General features: G+C 43.0%; 1 protein-coding gene across 3 annotated transcripts; it reads right to left on the reverse strand.

Annotated features, from left to right (window-relative positions):
- Positions 1-754: 754 nt before the first annotated feature.
- xylb (xylulokinase homolog (H. influenzae)) lies at positions 755-18,783 on the reverse strand. 3 transcript variants are annotated; one of them, XM_086150654.1, is made up of 20 exons: positions 18,727-18,768; positions 17,770-17,898; positions 16,042-16,111; positions 15,433-15,583; positions 15,282-15,362; positions 14,719-14,805; positions 13,559-13,687; positions 12,407-12,472; positions 12,240-12,312; positions 11,858-11,976; positions 11,582-11,663; positions 11,010-11,050; positions 10,451-10,566; positions 8,008-8,123; positions 7,816-7,889; positions 7,634-7,730; positions 6,421-6,479; positions 5,904-5,991; positions 4,771-4,865; positions 755-3,086 (listed from the first exon to the last, which is right to left on the reverse strand). In XM_086150654.1, exons 5-20 carry the CDS (start codon positions 15,336-15,338, stop codon positions 3,012-3,014), a joined length of 1,374 nt encoding a protein of 457 aa, XP_086006780.1. In that variant the 5' UTR covers positions 15,339-15,362; positions 15,433-15,583; positions 16,042-16,111; positions 17,770-17,898; positions 18,727-18,768; the 3' UTR covers positions 755-3,011. The 3 variants fall into 3 exon arrangements, with proteins under 3 accessions (XP_086006780.1, XP_086006779.1, XP_086006778.1); XM_086150653.1 differs by lacking the exon at positions 15,433-15,583 and having other exon boundaries at positions 10,451-10,524; positions 17,770-17,852; positions 18,727-18,783; XM_086150652.1 differs by lacking the exon at positions 15,433-15,583 and having other exon boundaries at positions 17,770-17,852; positions 18,727-18,783.
- Positions 18,784-19,008: the final 225 nt, after the last annotated feature.

Here is a 19,008-nt window from a genome sequence, read left to right on the forward strand (position 1 = left end):
TGCGTCATATTTGTACTCTTGTGTCATATTAACATTATAAAAGTGCATATATTAACTGTATAATTTAAGTCTGAATCATTTTTGAAAACGGTTTCCGTTCTACCTATTTTTTTTTCATTGATTTAAATTATCTTTGCTAACGCCAGAGTAATAAGGGTTTTATTTATAACACGTGTCTTATTTAGTTGTCATTTATTATATGCGCTAATTAAGCCTGGCATGTCCAGACCAAACACAATAGTGTGTTATGATGATTTCACACGTGAAAAGAAGAAGAAAATAAATAAAGAGCGGCGTTTACCCGCCATTATTCAAGAAATCGGACCAATCAGAGGGCATGTTGCGATGTTAACGGTGACCCTTCAACTGTCAAAACCAATGACACAATCCTTCTTGGAGTCCTTGAAAACGGTGAAAAGCACTGCAAGGATGGCTCTCCAGAGGGAAACAGATGTTTTTTTTTTTTTTTTGTCGATAATCCTGTCTCTGGTAAGGAATAAATAAAAAATAAAAAAAACCCACAATGCACGAGGAGATTACGGTCCCCGCATTGTGAGGAATGCGAGAACACATGCCTCTCCTGGATGCCATCCGAGGACACACTCTAAGCTCCTCCCACCCCCGTTAATGCTATAAACCACACATGTGGCTCCATCTCTGCAGTCCCCGTCTCCTCATGTGAACCCATCCTCTGCTGCCGCATTACACACACACACACACACACGCACACACACATTCAACAGACCCCCCCCCATCCCTCGATCGAACTCCCCCTACTGAGGTATCAGTCGCCAGAGAGAAAATGGTGCGTATCATGTGGTCTCTCTTTCATTCTCTGTTGCAAACACACACACACACACACACACGTGTGCACACCCTAACCTGCAACATCACCGTAATGTCAAGGTGGAGAGACAAAAGGTGACGCAGCGTCTTGAGAAACGAGCGTTCAACCCCTCTAACGCCGTCGGAACAAGACCGTGGGGTTAATTCCTCACCCGGATTTGGGGAGGGAAGGAGGGGGTTTCTCATTCCCGGCAGCTACAAGCGTCCATTGTAGAGTCAGCTGTTACTCCCCTCTTGGCAACACTGACTCATAAAGCCAGGTTTATGTCTGATTTATTCATTTGATTTTTTTTTTTTTTTTGTGGAAATTCATGGAGAGAGGGGGGGGGAGCTTGTGGTTCAGAGGGTTCACGATGAGGTTGTTTGGCTCCGGAGCTCACGGTCAAGGATGCAAAGAGAGCACAGCTGCAACGGCTTTTTTGCGACGTCGCATCTCGATTCTTTTTTTTTTTTTTTTTTTTGTTTTACGCCGCCAGCTCATGGATGGGTAGATCTCCTACCTGCGAAATATGGGTCGACCCATCTTTATTTTTTAGGAGACCTATTTTTAATTTTTTTTTTTGGAGGGAGGTTGGGGGGGGGGGATCCATAGCAGCACTACAAGAACGCCCAAAGCAGTTTCGAGGTCAACGACGAGAACGGTACCAACCCCCATCGTCGCCCTCCACCCTCCAAACTGAGGGTGATACATCTGGTGGTTTATTTTTAGCAGCAGTTGATGATGAAATGAAACGGCAAGAAGCAGTTGACCCGTCTCTGCTCCTCCTCTCCAGATGGGGAAGGAGTCGCCGATGTGTTTGAGCGCTCCTGTTGCGCCCCCTCCCCCCAACGTGGGCAGGAGGGGAAAATATCCTCATTGTCATAACACGACAGTAACACTTGAGTCCAGAGGACATTCTCCGTGTACGACACGTCTACGAGCTGTCGTATTGACGGCAGAGGAAATTAGCGAAGGCGGTGGCTGGTGCCTCCGCCTCACACGAAGTAGGTCTCTGGTTCGATTCCAACAGAAATACTGGACTGATGCCTCACAATTTTGCAGTCACAGACTTAAAACTAAAAGTGGAAAAGAAATAAGAGTCTTACTGGGGTCGCAACGTGCCCCGGACATCTCGGTCGTCGAAAATAAGGTGGTAGTGTTTCCGAGTTTTGTGCTTATGACAATATCGAGCGTGCAAGTCTTTCAGTCTTTACGGTGACGTCACACAACGTAACGCAACCAATCAGTGAGCTCTAACAAAACAGGAAAAGGAAACCGAGTAGAAAAACAATCACCGGAGCTGTATTGGAGGCAGAGACGGTATTTGTTGGCGGTACGGATGTACGGGAACGGCAAAGGACGTCCTGATTAATTTAGACGGTCCAGAAAGAGGAGCGGCTGGTGAAGCTGCGGGGAGAACAGCCCGGCTTGGACGATGTCAACTCTCCGATGAATCAGGACGGAGCGGAGAGGGAAAAGCGACGGACTGAAACGGCAGAGGCTCTGCAAATACCCGCTGAAAACATTGCACGGCGGGAAAAAAAAAATTGCGGAAAGAAAGGTTGTAGTCATCGTAAACTCATTGTAGTCTTGTAAATAGTGACCATGGAAGATTCAGTCTTTGTAAAATCTCTGCGACGAAAAACTCTAAAAAGTAGTCTTGAGACATGAGATGATTTTTGGGGTTCCTCCCGTAGTCCCAAAAAAGCAGGAGCTTCTCCGGAGACCCCAAATTGCCCTTATGTATGAATGAGAGAGTGAACAGTTGTGGTTCATGTACCACGAGTGAGTGAATGGTTGTATGTCTCTACATGACATGAATGAGCGAGTGAATTGTTTTTTCTCTACATGTGACCCTGCGATCGACTGGCGACCGGTCCAGGGTGAACCCCACCTCTCGTCCAAAGACACCTCCGTGATATTTAGACCGGATAGACGGAATAGAGAGTGGCTGTTGCTCTAAGACGGGTCGATCCCCGGCTCCACGCAAACCCGCCGAAGCGTCCTTGGGCGCGACATTGACCCTCCGGTTAGCATCTCGCATGGCAGCTCTACCGCCGTCGTGAATTAAAATCCACTGCAGTTGACGAAAAATCATTTTCCTCAACGGTCGGTGTGAAAAATCCAGTTTACTTGTTTTTGTTGGTCGCTATCTTTAAGGCGGATTTTAGCTCGGGGGAGTTCTTTAGGAGGGCATCCTGGTCTCGTGCAGGACCTGTGCTTCCAACCGGCCGAAGCGCTTTAGCATGTGATCATAAACCTGAAACACACAAGTATGAAGCAATCACGCAACCTTATATTTGACACCAAAATTTTGATTATCTATATATCTTCAAATTTTTTTGATAATGTATTTTTACTGTATGAATTTCCTTCTTGAATGTAGATTCCGAGTTTGATATAAGCATTAATTTATTCGTAAGCTATGCTGTTTCACAGAGGAGGGCGTGGAGCCAGAGTTTGACCAAGACTGGTCGCCGGCCAATAAGGTCCAAAAAATGAATTGTTTTAAATCTGACTCTTTTTTACCTTTTCTTGTTAGCGAGGCAGACAGCTAACCAATCATCATTTGTCATTTCCCCTTTTAAAAGTGAAATAGAGCCAATGACTTTGTATTGAAGTCTAACGCCAGAGTTAAAAATGTGTTGCAGGTCATCTTATTAGAAGCTAACAGCCACACTTAGCACACGTGCTAATGTATCAACTTGTAATAGCTAGTCTTTGTCAGCCATACATTGGACTCAGCTAAGAGTGTCACTAACCCTGAAAAAGGAATGTTCGCACTTGGCAAAAGTGAATTAATGTTTATTAACATTTGTAAACCTTATGTTGTCATGGGTGTTGGCCACATATAGCCACCCGTATGTCACATATCAACTATTAGCTTCTGTTATGAAGATGTTAGCAATATTTGTGTGAATATTAGCGCATTTGAAAAATGGTTATTTACCTCCCATAAAATAGCCCAGCAGAAGTCTCAGCAAACAATTGTAGTAGTTAGCTTAACCTAATGTCCTAGCATTTCTCGGCTTAGCATCCGTTAGCTGAATGGGTGGGATTTAAGCTAGAGACTCTGTTGAATTCTGGGATATCATTTAAAGTTCCATCAGGAAATCCGGCAGAGGAAAACTGAATAAATGTCTGATAAAAAGAGAATGACTCAAAAAATCCATTTCAAATAGATTCAAGTCGCCCCTTCCTTTCTCAAAAGTAAATAAGTGTTTGACTGACGCAAGACAATAGCAGCCGCTGACGCTGATGGAAAGTGATGTTCAGAGCGACTCGCTGATTCAGAGTCAATCAGTCTCTCTCCCGCCATGACGCGAGGTTCCTATTTTATTTTTAAACATTTCATTTAAATACTTCCGTCTGCTTCAAGCTTCCCGGCCGTCGGGGACCGGAATCAGCCGCGGGTCAGACGTTCAGAGGGTCGAGCTTCAAATTCAGATTTAAATAGATGATGAGGCGCTCGCAGCCGAGACGTGACTGACAGAACAAACGCTCGGCGCTCACCCGCCGACCCTTCGCTGTCGGCCTTCGTTTCGCCTCCTCCCTTCACGCGCAACGTTCCCGGTGCGCCGTTCTCGGGGGCGGCGTGAGGAAAAAAAAAAAAAACTTTGTTCAATCTCTCATAAGATCTCTGCCGCTAAATGTTTTTCCCTGCCGCTATCAGATCTATTCGCTGAAAGGTTAAGATTTTAATGTTTTCATCTTGATGTTCTCATTCTCCCGACGGAGAGGCTCACATTTTCATTTTGTCAGTTCAGGGTTGCGCACGCACACATTTTGCCATTTTTCTAGACTATCACGAGGGACATTTTTATGGTTGTGTGCAAAAAATTTATATGGAAATGAACAAGAAGTTACAAGAAAAATGCTTAAAATGAACCGAAATAAGAATGTACTGCATGTGAGTGTGTGTGCATGTGTGTGTGTGTGTGTACCTTGTGTGCGTCTGGATGAGGCTCGGCCACCAGCTGCGGTTCCACCGCTCCTTTCACAGCGTCGAAGAAGGAAACGCCAGATTCCGCTTGCAGGCCTGGAACAAGTTCGACCAATCAGGAGACTACTTCCTTCAATATCGACCAATCAGGCGGTTACTTCCTTCCTCGTTAACCAAACGGATGGATATCATGAGACTCATTTAAGGATTTTGTTCGCCGATCAATCATTGTCCGCAGGTTAGTGACGAATCGACAGCTCACTGAGACACGTGACAACCAATCATTTGACACCACGGGTGACCAACTGACCAATCAGGCGGCTTCAGTTTCTGCACTATAAACAGCACAACAAACAGCCTCATTATACGGTTAAGCCGAATGTCAGTCTGGATTGGTCAATTTTTTCATTTGGCAAATTGAAAAAAATGACAAATCTTACAGAAAATAAGCAATTCAATGACAAATACGTTAAAAAATAAATCATGAAGCAGGCGGTTTTCAGGACATGCTAATGCTAAGTGAGCGGCGAAATAGCGAACAGGCAAGGAGAGAAAATCTGTCCTGTTTATTTCGACTGACATGTTTCAGACAGGAACCGGAGGGCAGGAGCTTCAAGTGGCAGGAGGATGCAGGAGGAGGGAGGAAGGGGGACGGGTGTACTGGCAGATATAATGAATTCTGCCTTTTCAACAGCTGTAGCCGGTTCAGATAAGACTTCTTCCCGCAGAGCGGCGGTGATGCTGCGGCTGACCTTCACCGCGCCAGCTAAAGCCTTTTTTTTTTTTCCCTTCCTATTCGGGCGCTGGGAGATGAATTACAGGCAAATTCAAAGGAAAGAAAAAAACAGACTCGATTAACAAACAGGCATCGTTAGAAAACTTCCAGAGCGAGAGCGGGACTTTTCCATAAGATGTTTAATCGTCGACTGTCGTTCAGCCTTGCCCCGCTCCGACATTTCTCCCCTGAGAATTTCGCTCCTTTTCCTATTTATTTGCGCGTTTCCTTAATCCTCGTTTGATTGACTGGACATATAAAAGCCCACTCGGGAGCACTGAATAATGATTTCATAATAAACTTCCTTAATTTGATCAGACGCCGAGTGTGTGCGTGTGTGTGTGTGTGTGTGTGTGTACCATGCAGTGCTCTGTAGGCAGAGCCTAGACAGGCTGAGTTGGACACGTCGATGGTGTAAACAGGAGCGTTGAAAACGTCTGATAAAACCTGACAGAGAGAAATTGCGCGTTAATATTGTTAAACATATCAATCATTTTGTTAATATTTCCAGGAGAGAGAAATCATCAAATGTTAGATGTTATTTTTTTATGGTATTATTATTGGTATAATTATTTCAATTGTATTAGCCATCTAATTGCAAGAACGTAAAATTTGTTCTATGCATATGACATTTGATGTCAAATACTATTTCACAACCTGAGCTTCACATTATTGTGTGTTAAACTATTATTCCTGACACAAAAAAAACAAACTTGCATTTAAAAGATATCATGAATTTTAATTCACACTGCTGTCCTGCACACAGGATTGTAGGTGAGCAGCCAATCCCAGCTGACGCTGATGGCGAGAGGCGGGGCCTAACCTGGTCTGGTTAGCTGTCAATCACAGGTTCACAACTAGAGGACGTCGCCTCACCTGCAGAATCTCTTTATTGGATGAGGCTCCTCCTGTTGCCAAAACTCTGGTCCCTGGGACTGAAAAAAAATAAAATACTGAAACGTGATTTGAAAAATAATTTTATTTAAATGAACTGACAAAGTTAAGATTCGCAGGAAAGTGTCATCTGGAAGTTAATTAGTAAGATAAAGTAAAATCGATCTCCTTTTTTGTGAGAAAAAGAATCCTCATAATGAATCTTAAAATATCTCCAAGATGTTATGAAAAAACCCAGAGTGAGTTCTGCTTGGTCTTATAAACCAGCTGTTTAACCAGATCCCTTTGGAAAAGCAGATACAGCACAATTATTACATTATGTTTACTCCTGTGCTTATGGGAAAAAACTGGGAATGTGGTTGTCGCCGTATTTTGTCTTTTTGGAATTAGCGGATGTAAAACTCAATTTTTTCCGGGATCAATTACCGTAATTTTTGGACTTTAAACGCACCTGAATGCAAGCCACATCTGCTAGAAATAAAAAACAGATATACGAGTACATATGCATAGACCGCACTTGTTGATAAGCCGCAGGTGTTGTAACATGAGATGTTTACACAGAAACATTTTTTTTTTACTTTTAATTTAATACATCTCGTTAACATCCACAAATACGTACTGGATTTTTTTTTTTCCAAACAGTGCCTGTGACACAGCCGTTTAATAATAAATAAGACAAGTAAAAGTCCATCCATCCATCCATTTTCTTTCCCTGCTTTGTCCTACTACACATGATCACTAGCTTCGTCTTTCTCTTGCCCACTAAAACCATGAAAGCTATCTTCTTCGGCGTCGGATTTGAACGGCCTCAGAATTTCACGGTAATTTCATCCCCCCGATGTGACGAGGTTAAATGTTTTGCCGGCGTGAAGCCCATTAATGCCAAAAAAAATCCATAAATTAGCCGCACCATTGTTTAAGCCGTAGTGTTTAAAGCGTGTGGAAAAAGTAGCGGCTTGAAGTCTGGAAATTACGGTATTATTTTCTGATTCGGCAAAACCTCATGTTAAAGGGATTTATTATTGCTCTTTAATTATTTTTTTTGTAGTTTACTAAAGAGTCAGAAATGAGGATAACGATGATGGTGAAGAGATGCGACAGTCTTTGATAAATAACGAATATCACACAGACAAAGAGAATAAATCGTGTGAACGGACGTCATCAGAGACGAAGAGGATGGGGATGGAGAACCTACCGATGGTGTATCCCAATCGCTCGGCGTGGAGCCTCCTGGAAAGGAACTGACCCTCCACCAGGGCACGGACCTCCACCTGCGGACTCACAAAGGACTCCTGCAGGCCGGGGGTGGAGGAGACCTGACGGTCAGATCACGGGCGGGGAGACTCCCTCGGTCTCGGCTCACGCGTCATCACAAACCTTGACTTCGTCCGAGTCGAAGCGATGGACTCCGGCGGCGGCGGGCGTTATCTCCATGACGTCAAAATAAAAGCCTGTAAGCACACGATGTCCGTAAATGTCAGAAGAAGGGGGGCAAGAGGGGACAAAATTAAAATTTAAAAAAAAAAAAAAAAAAGGGAGACAGAAAAAAGAGACAGGCAGAACTCTCACCGATGTGTCCGTTGTTTCCGAGCGGCGTTTCTTTCAGAGAAGAAGAGAAAATATCCCATGATCCTCCGGCACACTCGTTCCGGATGCGTTCTCTGGTCAGGGAGCCGTTCTTGAAGCTGAGGGCCACGGTGACAACACACACACACACACACACACACACACACGACGTCTGACATTTAATTTGTGAGGACGACGAGTTTCTGCATGTTATGTTATTGTTTGTATACATATTTATATACATATAAATATGAAATTCCTTTGTCACAGCAGTGTAATAGTTATGTCAAAAAAAAAGGAAATAAAAATAGAGAATTATGAATATATATATAAAGAAAAGGCACAAGACATGTGACAGCAAGAAGAAAAAATCCATGAATAAATAGACAGCATATATATACTGTATATTTATATGTACCTAAATAAAAGGAACACTTAAAAAACACAATGTAAATCTCACAATCACACTTCTGTGAAATCAAACTGTCCACTTAAGAAGCAACACTGAATTATTTTGACTTATTTTAAGGACATTATATCAAAGCTGGATTAGTCTGTACTTTGTTTTGCCATTTTAATTACGAGTGTGACTCCAAATCCAGACCTCCATGGGTTAGTATTTAAGAAAAAGTATTTCAGAAAAATATTTCTTTCATTCAGATCTAGGATGTCTTATTTTAGTATCCCCTTTATTTTTTGAGCAGTGTATATATATATATACACACACACCCACACACACACACACACAGTATTTTGCACCGCACTGCATTATAAGCCGCAATATCAACGAACGAGTCTATTTTCATCGGTGGTGGGCTGTCAGGGCCTGCAAGGCCTTCTCTGCTGGCCTAAAAAAATATCTGAATCACAAACGTTAATTATACTTTGTCCATTGCACAACCACTGAGAAGCGTCCAGCGGATGTGCAGGTGAGAAGGTTCTGGCCCCGAGCCGAGGAGGCACCGTCATTTTATACCATCGCCTCAATGGTCGGGTTTACTTCCTAATAAGGACTTGTTTTACACACTCTTGGAATTTGCCCCGGACAAAGCCGCGGGGTGCGTGATCGATTATGCGCGGGGGGTGTCAGTGGAAGAGCACAGAGTTGGGCATCCCTTTGTCGTCACGTGATGCGTTCCCGCGGGCGTTTTTTAACACTACGCGAGCTATCTATCTGCGATGCACCTCTCTTTATACTGCATTTCTGCATAATAAGATGTTTTTTTATAGCCATAAACTAATTATTGGGGGGTGGATTGATTCAGAGCACTGCTGAGGGCCTCCGTGTAAAATGCACGGCCCGCCACTGATTTTCATACATAAAATGCATCGTGTTATAAGGTTAAAACATGTAGTATCTAAAGCAAAACAAAACAGTCAGTTTAGTCCAAATTTATTCAACTCATTCACAATAGCCTTGAGTTTTAATTCCACTTTGTAAGCATGTCTCTGAACAAGTACCATTTGTGGGACTCCTCATACACACAAATATACAGTAATATTATGTTGAAGCGCAGTACGAACCGCTATTACAAAAAGTGTCGGAGGTGAGCGTACTACGTGCTGTTCTCTGATTGGTTCATTGTCTCCAGTGATAGCGGACAGCTGAGGTTAGTGTGAGGGTGAAACATTGTTGTATTCCAGTACTACATAATTTATAATCTAACATTGTCTGACGTTGCAGCCCGACTTTACCGACTTTAACACAACGTCCCCGTGTCAGGTGGGAACGGACCGACTATCAATCAAGCTGAGCGGCTTCGACGCTTATCAAAGTTTCATTTTGACAGATTTTTGAGCGCAGTGTACTACTTAAAATTGGTTTGAGGTCAGTAAGCACAGCAAGAATTTATACATAAAGCGCACAGAATTATAAGGCACATGGCTGATTTTTGAGGATTTTAAGTGCGCCTTATAGTGGGAAAAAGACGGTGTAAATATACATATGTATATATATATATATATATATATATATATATATATATATATATGTATAATTCACTCTTGGTCATCGAACTAATGCTGGGCTCACACCAAAAGATTTTCACAGCCGCAGAATAAAAACTGAAAGTCAGAGGGAAATCTGATGAGTTTTACTGGAGTGGCAGCGCACTCCCGTCATCTCCATGGCTCAGTGTAAGGCCGTAATCTGATCAGATTTACGACAATATCAAACGTGTTTGATGTTTTCGCAAGTCTTTCAGGCTTTATGGTGATGTAACACAAACAAAAATCAATAGATGAGCTCCAACAAAACAAAGAATCTGGAGATAAATGATCACCAGAGCCATATTGGCGGCAAAAGCGGTATTTGTTGGCCTTATGGATGAACCATAAAATGTCAGTCTCAGACTTAAACGTAGTCTTTAGATGTGAGATGATAGCTTTCCTCAAACTACAGTTAGTTTGAGCGTGTGTGTGTGTGTGTGTGTGTATGTCCTCATACCACAGCAAAGCCATGTAAGCCTGCCAGTCGACAGGGTTACAGAAGACGTGACCCTCCAGCGCCGGCCGAGGCTGCTGGAGCCACAGGAACACAGTGTCACTGGTGCCCAGGCTCACCTGGACACACACACAAATACACACACACACACACACACACACACACACACACACACACACACACACACACACACACACACACACACACTTTTAATAGCTGTATTCAGTGCTAAGTTCAGACTTTTTTATACCTATTTTTCCCCATTTTAGTAATTTGTGAAAGTTGTCACAGGGGTTGTTTCGATCAAATAATGAGTTAAATCCTCTATTTATTTACTTGAATGCAAACACAAACAATGTTTTGATGAATTCAGGTACCCCCCCCCTCCTCCCTTAGTCTATATAAATTATCTCATTAATTAAATTATATATTCCCCTGATATGTGTTTATTTTGTAAATCGCTTTCAAAATAAGTCTTGGCATTTTCGAGACTATGGGCCAAACAAAAAAAAACCAAACATCATACTATGGAAAAAAAAATACTGTTAAAAAAGAAACTTACAGCAACGTCTCCTGGCTGTAGCCTCATCCCGGCCAGTGATGCTGAGAGGAAGTGAATGAAATCAGAGTTAAAGATGAATGAAACACAACAAATTTTATCACATTGAATTAAGACAATTGTTAAAAGTGATAACAGTGAAGAATGTAATACTGCGATGCAGTTTTTATATTAAGCACTGCAGGATAAGCTAGCCTGTGAGGCTAAATATGCATCTCTCTTCACTTATGATATTGAATGTGCTGATTGGATGTCACGTGGTGTGAACTCAGCCAATCAAAAACAAGTACCAGAGGTCAACCAGCAGTCAAATTCGACCTGAGGACAAAAAAAGAACAAGGCCATCTAGTGGCCAAACCGGGGAATTACAAGTCTCACAGTTCCATCACCCGGGTTACCTGATTGATGGTAGTTAAGGTGAGTGTATCAAGGTTAAAAATACTAATCTTTTTACCCTTAAGGGTTTTTCGAATCAGTGTTTTGATTATATTTCTTTATGGTTTTTTTTTCAGGTAAGGTGAGAACTATACAGCTAACTAGCTATGTTGACCGACCGAACGTGTTGTATCACCTACCTGGGTTGTCACCGGTAAACGCCACAACTTTGCAGCTCTCCGAGAACCCGTATCGATGCACGAAGTAAGGGGAGACGGGACCCTGTGGGGGAAACGTTCATGAAAGCAGGCCAACCGGAACAATCTAGATGTTTCCAGTTCCACAGTATCGGACCGTTAACATTGGATTCAACATGACCTGTGCAAACTGAAAGTTTTCAGCGTGTTTCTAGCGATGAAAAAGTCGCCCACAGCAGTAAAGCCTGCAGACGGTGTGTATCCTCTATTAGATCTTACCAGCACGGAGGTGGGGGGCCGCGGTGCTCCCAGCAGGCTGTCCAGGTCGGGGGCCGTGGCCTCCAGGCAGAGCTCGGACCAGTTTTTGGTACTGATGTCTAACAGATTCATCCCAGAACCTGCACCGAGTCAATCAAAACATCATGGATCAATCCTTCCACGAGTCAGTGATTTCATAACGTGGGCCTTTCGAAGGATCCATCGTTGTATTTCTATTCACCTCCATTGATGCATTTGCGGTTTAGTTTGTTTCAGGAGCGTCCAGCTTCGGTGATTTATATGAAACTCGATTCAGAATTTACTGGAGGGCGGCTGAATATCAGCATGACGTCAAAAAGAACGGGGTGGAGTCAATTGAGCGGGAGGATTGGGAAAGGTTTACCGTCGCTGTAGTCGATGGCGGCGAAATCACCCAGGAAGAGAGACGCTGCAAAACTGCTGACCAATGAGATCCGCTGAAAACACAGACACACACATATATATATATCTATATACACGTATGTGGAAGGAGTTGTTGGGTATTCAGGGGTCAAAGGTCACGGGGCAAACCTCCGTGTCGCGGTACTCCTCTGGTCGTGTCTGATGTAGTTTGGCGATCTGGTTTCCTGTGAAACGCTGAAGCAAAAACTTACCATCAAAATCCAGTTTAAACTTCAGGACGCAAAAGTTGAGCTTTCTCGTTGTTTAACGCTGCGATTACGAACTCATGTTCTGTCACCCGCCTCAGCCGTAAAGCGTCTCACGTCCTCGGGGAGAAGTTTCACTTTATAAGCGAATTTTTTAAGATACAAAGCAAGATTCGAGCAAATTTTATCCTTGAAATACGAAAAAATTTCATGATACAAATCCGAGAGCGAGAAAATCAAAATTCGAAATGTGCGTGGTGTGTGCCAAGTGAGCGTCTACAACTCAAATATGCTTCATGACACCCAAAAAAATAGGCAGAACAACCTCATTAGATTAATTAGGGCATTAGGGATTAGGGAAGACAACTAAAATTCTATAGTAAAATTTAAGATAAGTTTTTTGTAATGCTAAGATCAAGTGTATGTTTTTTTTGCTGTGTTCGTAGCCTCACAACCATCTGAGCTCGTCTGCAATAGCCATGATTTTTCTTTTTGATGCCCCTTACATTATTAATATCCTACTTTTTCAGTGTTTTCTATAGAAATATCCTAATTTTGTGAGTTTGGGGGTGGTGGTGGAATGAATTAATTTGCTTTTTGTTATTTTAAATGGGGGAAAATTCATTTATGATACAAAATAAAATCAACATACGAACCCATTTCTGGAAGGAATAAAATTCGTATCTTAAGAGACCACTGTATATGAAGAAACATTACTTTCTTTTTTTTTGCACAACTGTGACTTTGCACTAAGAAAACCATCGAGCTGCTATTGTACCATATACTCATACTACCTACTGACCTTTGCATGAAACTGTACACGAGAAAAAACCCTCTGCTGCTACTCTCTCATGCCGTCAAATATTAGTTTGTATCTGCATGCACTTCAAACTTCATACCTCAAAGTTTAATGTTTACTGTAAAATCTAACAGTGCACTTTACTGTCAATTTGCACTCTATAATAATTATTATTAGAAACGATTGATTGTGAGAAACATCTCCATTCCTCTGGATGTCCAGTGCGTGCGGAGAAATTGACAATAAAGCTGATTTGATATTTTGAACTATCACGACCTCGTAGGCTCTGGACCCGGTGATGGTGGCCAGGCTCATGGCGCCCCCCGCCGCCGCCGTCAGATTTGCACACTGCTGTCCGCTGCTGGAGTCCATCCACACGGGACAGTCGGATATGGAGAAGCTGTCCTACGAGTCCAGACACACACATACACACACGTGTGAAAATGACTACATTCGCTTCTATTGCAAGCAGTGAAGTGCAGTCAGGGGAGGCAGGAGAGGCCGTGCCTCACTTGCCAATCTTGGAAAGAAAAAATGTGATAGAGCACTAAATGAATAAGCCCCCCCATCCTCCTCTGTGGTCACCAGCAGCATCTTTGTCCAATCTTCAAGTAAAAACCACTTCATAAAAAACAGTTTATTTATTTCTCCTTATTATATAAAATTATTTTTGATTTATTTACATTAGTTGTTATTTATAAACAATGACGTGCAGTCACGGGAGGCAGGAGAGGCTGTGCCTCACTTGCCAATCTTGGAAAGAAAAAATATTAAATGAATAAAAAAATGAAATGGCTATATTTGTCAGTTATTTGCACTATAAAGGTAAGTTTCATTTAATTTCACCCGTTTTTATTCAAAATTACTGGATTTTCACACTGCTCAAAGAGATGTGAGGTGATGCCGCGGACAGTTGCGGATTGCGCAGTGATGGCAGACTTCATGCTCTCTGTATGTCGCTATTAAAATGTTTAAACACTTTTACTATATGAACTAAATTTCCACTGTACATTTCCAATCTACATTGCTTTTTGTCAACAACTGTATGTGTGTTACTAGTTTCTTGTGCTGAGCGATCATAAAACGGCTGCGAAGAGCACACTAAGTGAGGCACGCATTTCCCCTGCCTCATGGTAGGGGGGGAATAACGATTCCAGGGATTTTTCTTGCGACTCCTGCGGCTGCAGAGGAGGATAGCAAGCTAGAGTTGATGAAAAACGGTGAATAAGCTACTTTGTAGGAGTTTGAAAATCTGATTGTGATGAAGTCAGTGCCTTAACAGACATGAACCTCACCGCACATCACTGAAAATAAGGTACAAACATTTGAGCACCCCGGCTCATTGGTTGGTGGGGGTCGCTGATACAGGAACATGAGGCTGTTAGCCTCTTGCACGTAACCTCATCTGTCACCGTGGAAACCGAGACGGGACGGACCTGCAGCAGCCGATGCAGGTCCTGCTCCGGGTCCAGCCGCCGTAGGGTCTCAGACGCTCCTCTTTTCCAGAACACGCTGCCATGTTGCTGGTGTGACAGGGATGTAACAGTGTCAGCCGTGTTCAGATACGAGGCAGCAGCATCAGCCCAAATAAACACTAATACTTTGTGTGCACACACACACGCGCACACACACACACACACACACACACAGAAAACCTGCTGATTCTCTTGAACAATAAACTACCCCCCTTGTATTTATTGACAGATAAAATATCTGATCACTCTTTTTGCCCTTCGTCTCGTCTCACCTCTGCTCATCACGCTCTTCAATCACCGCCCTCACCACATCCCATAATATCAATCCCTTTTTTCATATTCGGACACGCTCTTCGGCTTCTGTTACCACAGCTAAGCACGGCGAATATTATCCAATACTAAGGTATCAAGCTTTTTGATGAGTCACCCATGAAAAATGGCGGCGCGGATGTTGCGTTTCCATGGAGACCGGTTGCCACGACTCATGTGAGTGGGAAAGGGACGGAGAAAAGGATGTGTCTTACCTGGCCGCTGCCTGACAACGCCCTGACACGGGAGAAATCCAGCCCCGCCACCTTCATCTTGTCCAACAGCAGGTCCAGAGCCTGAACAGCCAAAATAGAAGCTTGATGTTTATGTTGTTGTTCAGCGGCCATTAATTCCCCCCGTACCTGCCTCTGGTACTCATGCTGTCAATCATTTCATGGGTCGGGGATTCATCCGAGGTCACGGGTCGGTTTAACAGCTGAGTTATTGAACGTCGAATCAAACGACCTTATCGTAACGACTCTTAAGCGGCCGCTTCACTCAAACATATCAGACGGGTCTGTAAAACACAAGGTTATAAACTGACCAGCTGGGCAAGATTACAAAAATAAATTGAAAAAAAAAAAAAAAAAAAAAAGGAAATCAGCTAGCTGCATTTGATATCAACTGGAAGTGGGGAAAAAAACAAAACACACATGCGTCCTACCAAATAAAAGCACTCTTGTTTTTGCCTGTTTAAGGGCGTGAACTTGTTGGTATATTAACTTCAATTTCCACAATTTTGCAAATTGCCCAACGGTGACTTTCAAGTTGTACATTTGCTTCATTTATTGCAGTTTCGCTAATAATGTAAAATCACCCTTTTTGGACATTGCTGTGCATAAATGAGACAAATCCCTTCACAGTCAACGGAAAAATGTCGGGATCTGTGTTTTGACCCCGCTGCACCTCCTTGCGTCTCGAGGCTACGACGTTAGTAGCTTCGGATCGGGACGCCAAGTGTGTGTTTGCGCGTACCTTGACCCACATCAGCGCAGGAGAGGTGACCGTCAGCCCGTCGGCATGGATATGAACTCCCCCCTGGGTTCTGCAGACAAACACTGTTTTAGTGGGGAACTTGGCAAAACGGATATCGGGCTAAGTGTGTGTGGAAGAGTGGGGAGACTTTTAACTTTTTTTAACTTAACTTTTTCAAAGATAAAAATAACAAGCAGTGATCGTTTAAAGCACGGCAAATGAGGAGGTTCTGGTTTCACTGTCTGTCCTGGGAGTTAATGAATGACTTTTAGATTTCCAAGGGAAAAAAAAACTCCAGTTCTGAGTTTGGAATCTGGTATGAAGGGAAAGCTGTGTTTAAATCCATGTCCATTATTACAACAATGACGTGCACCGATGGGCACTAAATAATCCTATTTACTAGATCTATTTCATACTTTGTGGCATCGCTATGGCAACACATTGCCCGAGGTGATTGCTTCTGCTGTCTGTGCGATTCCATCAGGCTGCTGGATTCCCCAGGGGAGTTTAGCATCTGCCAGTGAACGCACCACTGGGAAGCTCAAACCCGTCAACACGTGGTGAAGTATCTTGCATGAAATACTTATAAATGTATACCGAGAGGATGTGAAGAGATTCAAAATTTTTTTTTTTTTTTTGATGATGTCAACTCTCCGACGTATCACGACTGAGTGGAGAAGGAAAAGGGACGGACTGAAATAGCAGAGGCTCTGCAAATACCTGCTGAAAACATTGCATGGTGGGGAAAAAAAATTGCTGAAAGAATTTAGTTGTAGTCTTGTGAATCGTGACCCTGTGAGATTCACAGTCTTTGTAAAATCTCTGTCTCAGGCTGAGACTTAAAACTAGTCATTAGATGTGAGACGGTAGTCTTTTCCAAAACTTTTTGTCTTCAAAAGTACGGGTAGCGTAACCTGGAATATGTACAGTCTGCACTTCTTTTCCCTTCAAGCGTCACCACAGTGAATCAACCTTCTCCATCTAACCCTATTCAACTACCTTCATATCCCCTTTCACTACGTCCATAAATCTTCTCTTTGGTCTTCCTCGAGACCTCCTGCCTGGCAGCTCCAGTTCCAGCATCCGTCTACCGATATATTCACTATCCCTCCTCTGTACATGACCCAACCATCTCAGTCTGGCTTCTCTGACCTTCTCTCAAAAACATCTAACATGTGCTGTTCCTCTGATAGACTCATTCCTGATCTTGGTCACTCCCAAAGAGAACCTCAACATCTTCATCTCTGCAACCTCTAGTTCTGCCTGCTGTCTTTTGGTCATTGTAACAGTTTCTAGTCCCTACATCATCGCTGGTCTCACCACTGTCTTGTACACCTTTCCTTTCACTCCGGCTGAAAGTCTTCTATCACATAGCACCCCTGACACTTTTCTCCACCCATTCCAACCTGCTTGGACCCGTCTCTTCACCTCTTTTCCACACTCTCCGTTGCCCTGTACTGTTGACCCCAAGTACCTGCAATCCTCCAACTTGTTGATCTCCACTCCCTGTAGCCTCACCGTTCCACCCGAGTTCCTCTCATTCACACACATGTATTCTGTCTTGCTGCGACATTCTGAACTCACTTGACTTAAAATCGCTCAGTCCAGTTGACCAGCGATGAAGTCGCTTGATCTAACTGAGAGTGGAACCAAGGACTGACTACAGGATGTTTCCGTGGCGACAGCTGTAGTCCCGCCAGGCACCGCCGGGTTTTTTTTTTTTTTTACCTGAACTCGGGGAGCTCGGAGTCGAACTGCACGTTGCTCTGGTGAACCACGTTCAAGTCCCCGTCGATGGCCGCCACCTTCAGCTTCAGACCGGGACGGAGACACGAGTCAGCAGGAGGTTCACTAACACTGTCACGTCAAGACAACTTACTGGATTAAAAAGGGACTTTTTGTGAGCTCCTTTACTGAAGACAAAAACCGTGAACTTTGCGTAAGGATTTCTTTGGCATGATGTTGGCTCGTAATGCAAAACGTACTGCTTTAATTGAAATGATTTATGAACCAAGTTATGAATTCAGAGAATTCCCGCCCCGGATGAAATTAAAAAAAAAAGGTCTGTCTTTGGGAAATCTGTTTCACCTCTCGTTTAATGATAAAGTGACTGTGCTTGAAGTCAGGATTCGTTGTCTAGTCTGTCTTAAAAAAAATCTTTTTATGATTTTGGTCACTGTCCTTATACTGCAGAAACTGCACACAAACAAAAAATATCAAGAAATCACAACTAGCAGCTTTGTAACAGTCATCGTCACTTATTACAATGCCATTCAGCCATCACTTCTTATGCTACAATTTCCACATTAAAACACCAAAGTGGGTTTTGGTTCATCTCTTTTTTTAGATTTCCATAATAGATATTCATCTTTCTCAGTCTTAAAGTTAGCTGCTCAGTCTTATCATCCCTCTGTGATGACAAATAAATAACAATAATACAGACAGTATATAAACAAAGAATGAAATGGCATCAGTTAGCATCTTTTATGAAATAAAATAAACTTGATAGTTTTTTTTCTGCTGTGGATGTACTTTAAATAAGCTACTAATGTTGAAGTTTTGTTAGTATTTCAGGTGCAAAGTCCGTCTGCGGATAAAAACTACAAGACATGCTTGACTTCCGCATGAATTCACACACGCATGCATTTACACACGCATGCATTCCGCGTGCGTGTACGAGCTGACCTGCTGGGTGCTGAAGTCGAAGCCCAGGAGGAGAGACGCGTCCGGAACGGCCGCCATGATGGGGACGGAGTGACGGCCGAGGGGGCGGAGCCAAGTATTTATAAAGGCAAACACGCTACCTGATTGGCGGATTTGACGCATGCGCATATAATGACTACAAGCCCGTCAGCTGATGGGCAAATTGTTGTCAACGAGAACTCCAACGTTGCTTTCCAAGTATGATAACAAAATTGATCCCATGTGTTTATTATCATCATAATCATTTTTAAATTATGTTTCGTA

The sequence above is a fragment of the Fistularia commersonii genome, chromosome 8, assembly GCF_037954325.1.
Source record: "Fistularia commersonii isolate RoL2024-O1a breed Wild chromosome 8, RoL_Fcom_v1.0, whole genome shotgun sequence".
NCBI lineage: Eukaryota > Metazoa > Chordata > Actinopteri > Syngnathiformes > Fistulariidae > Fistularia > Fistularia commersonii.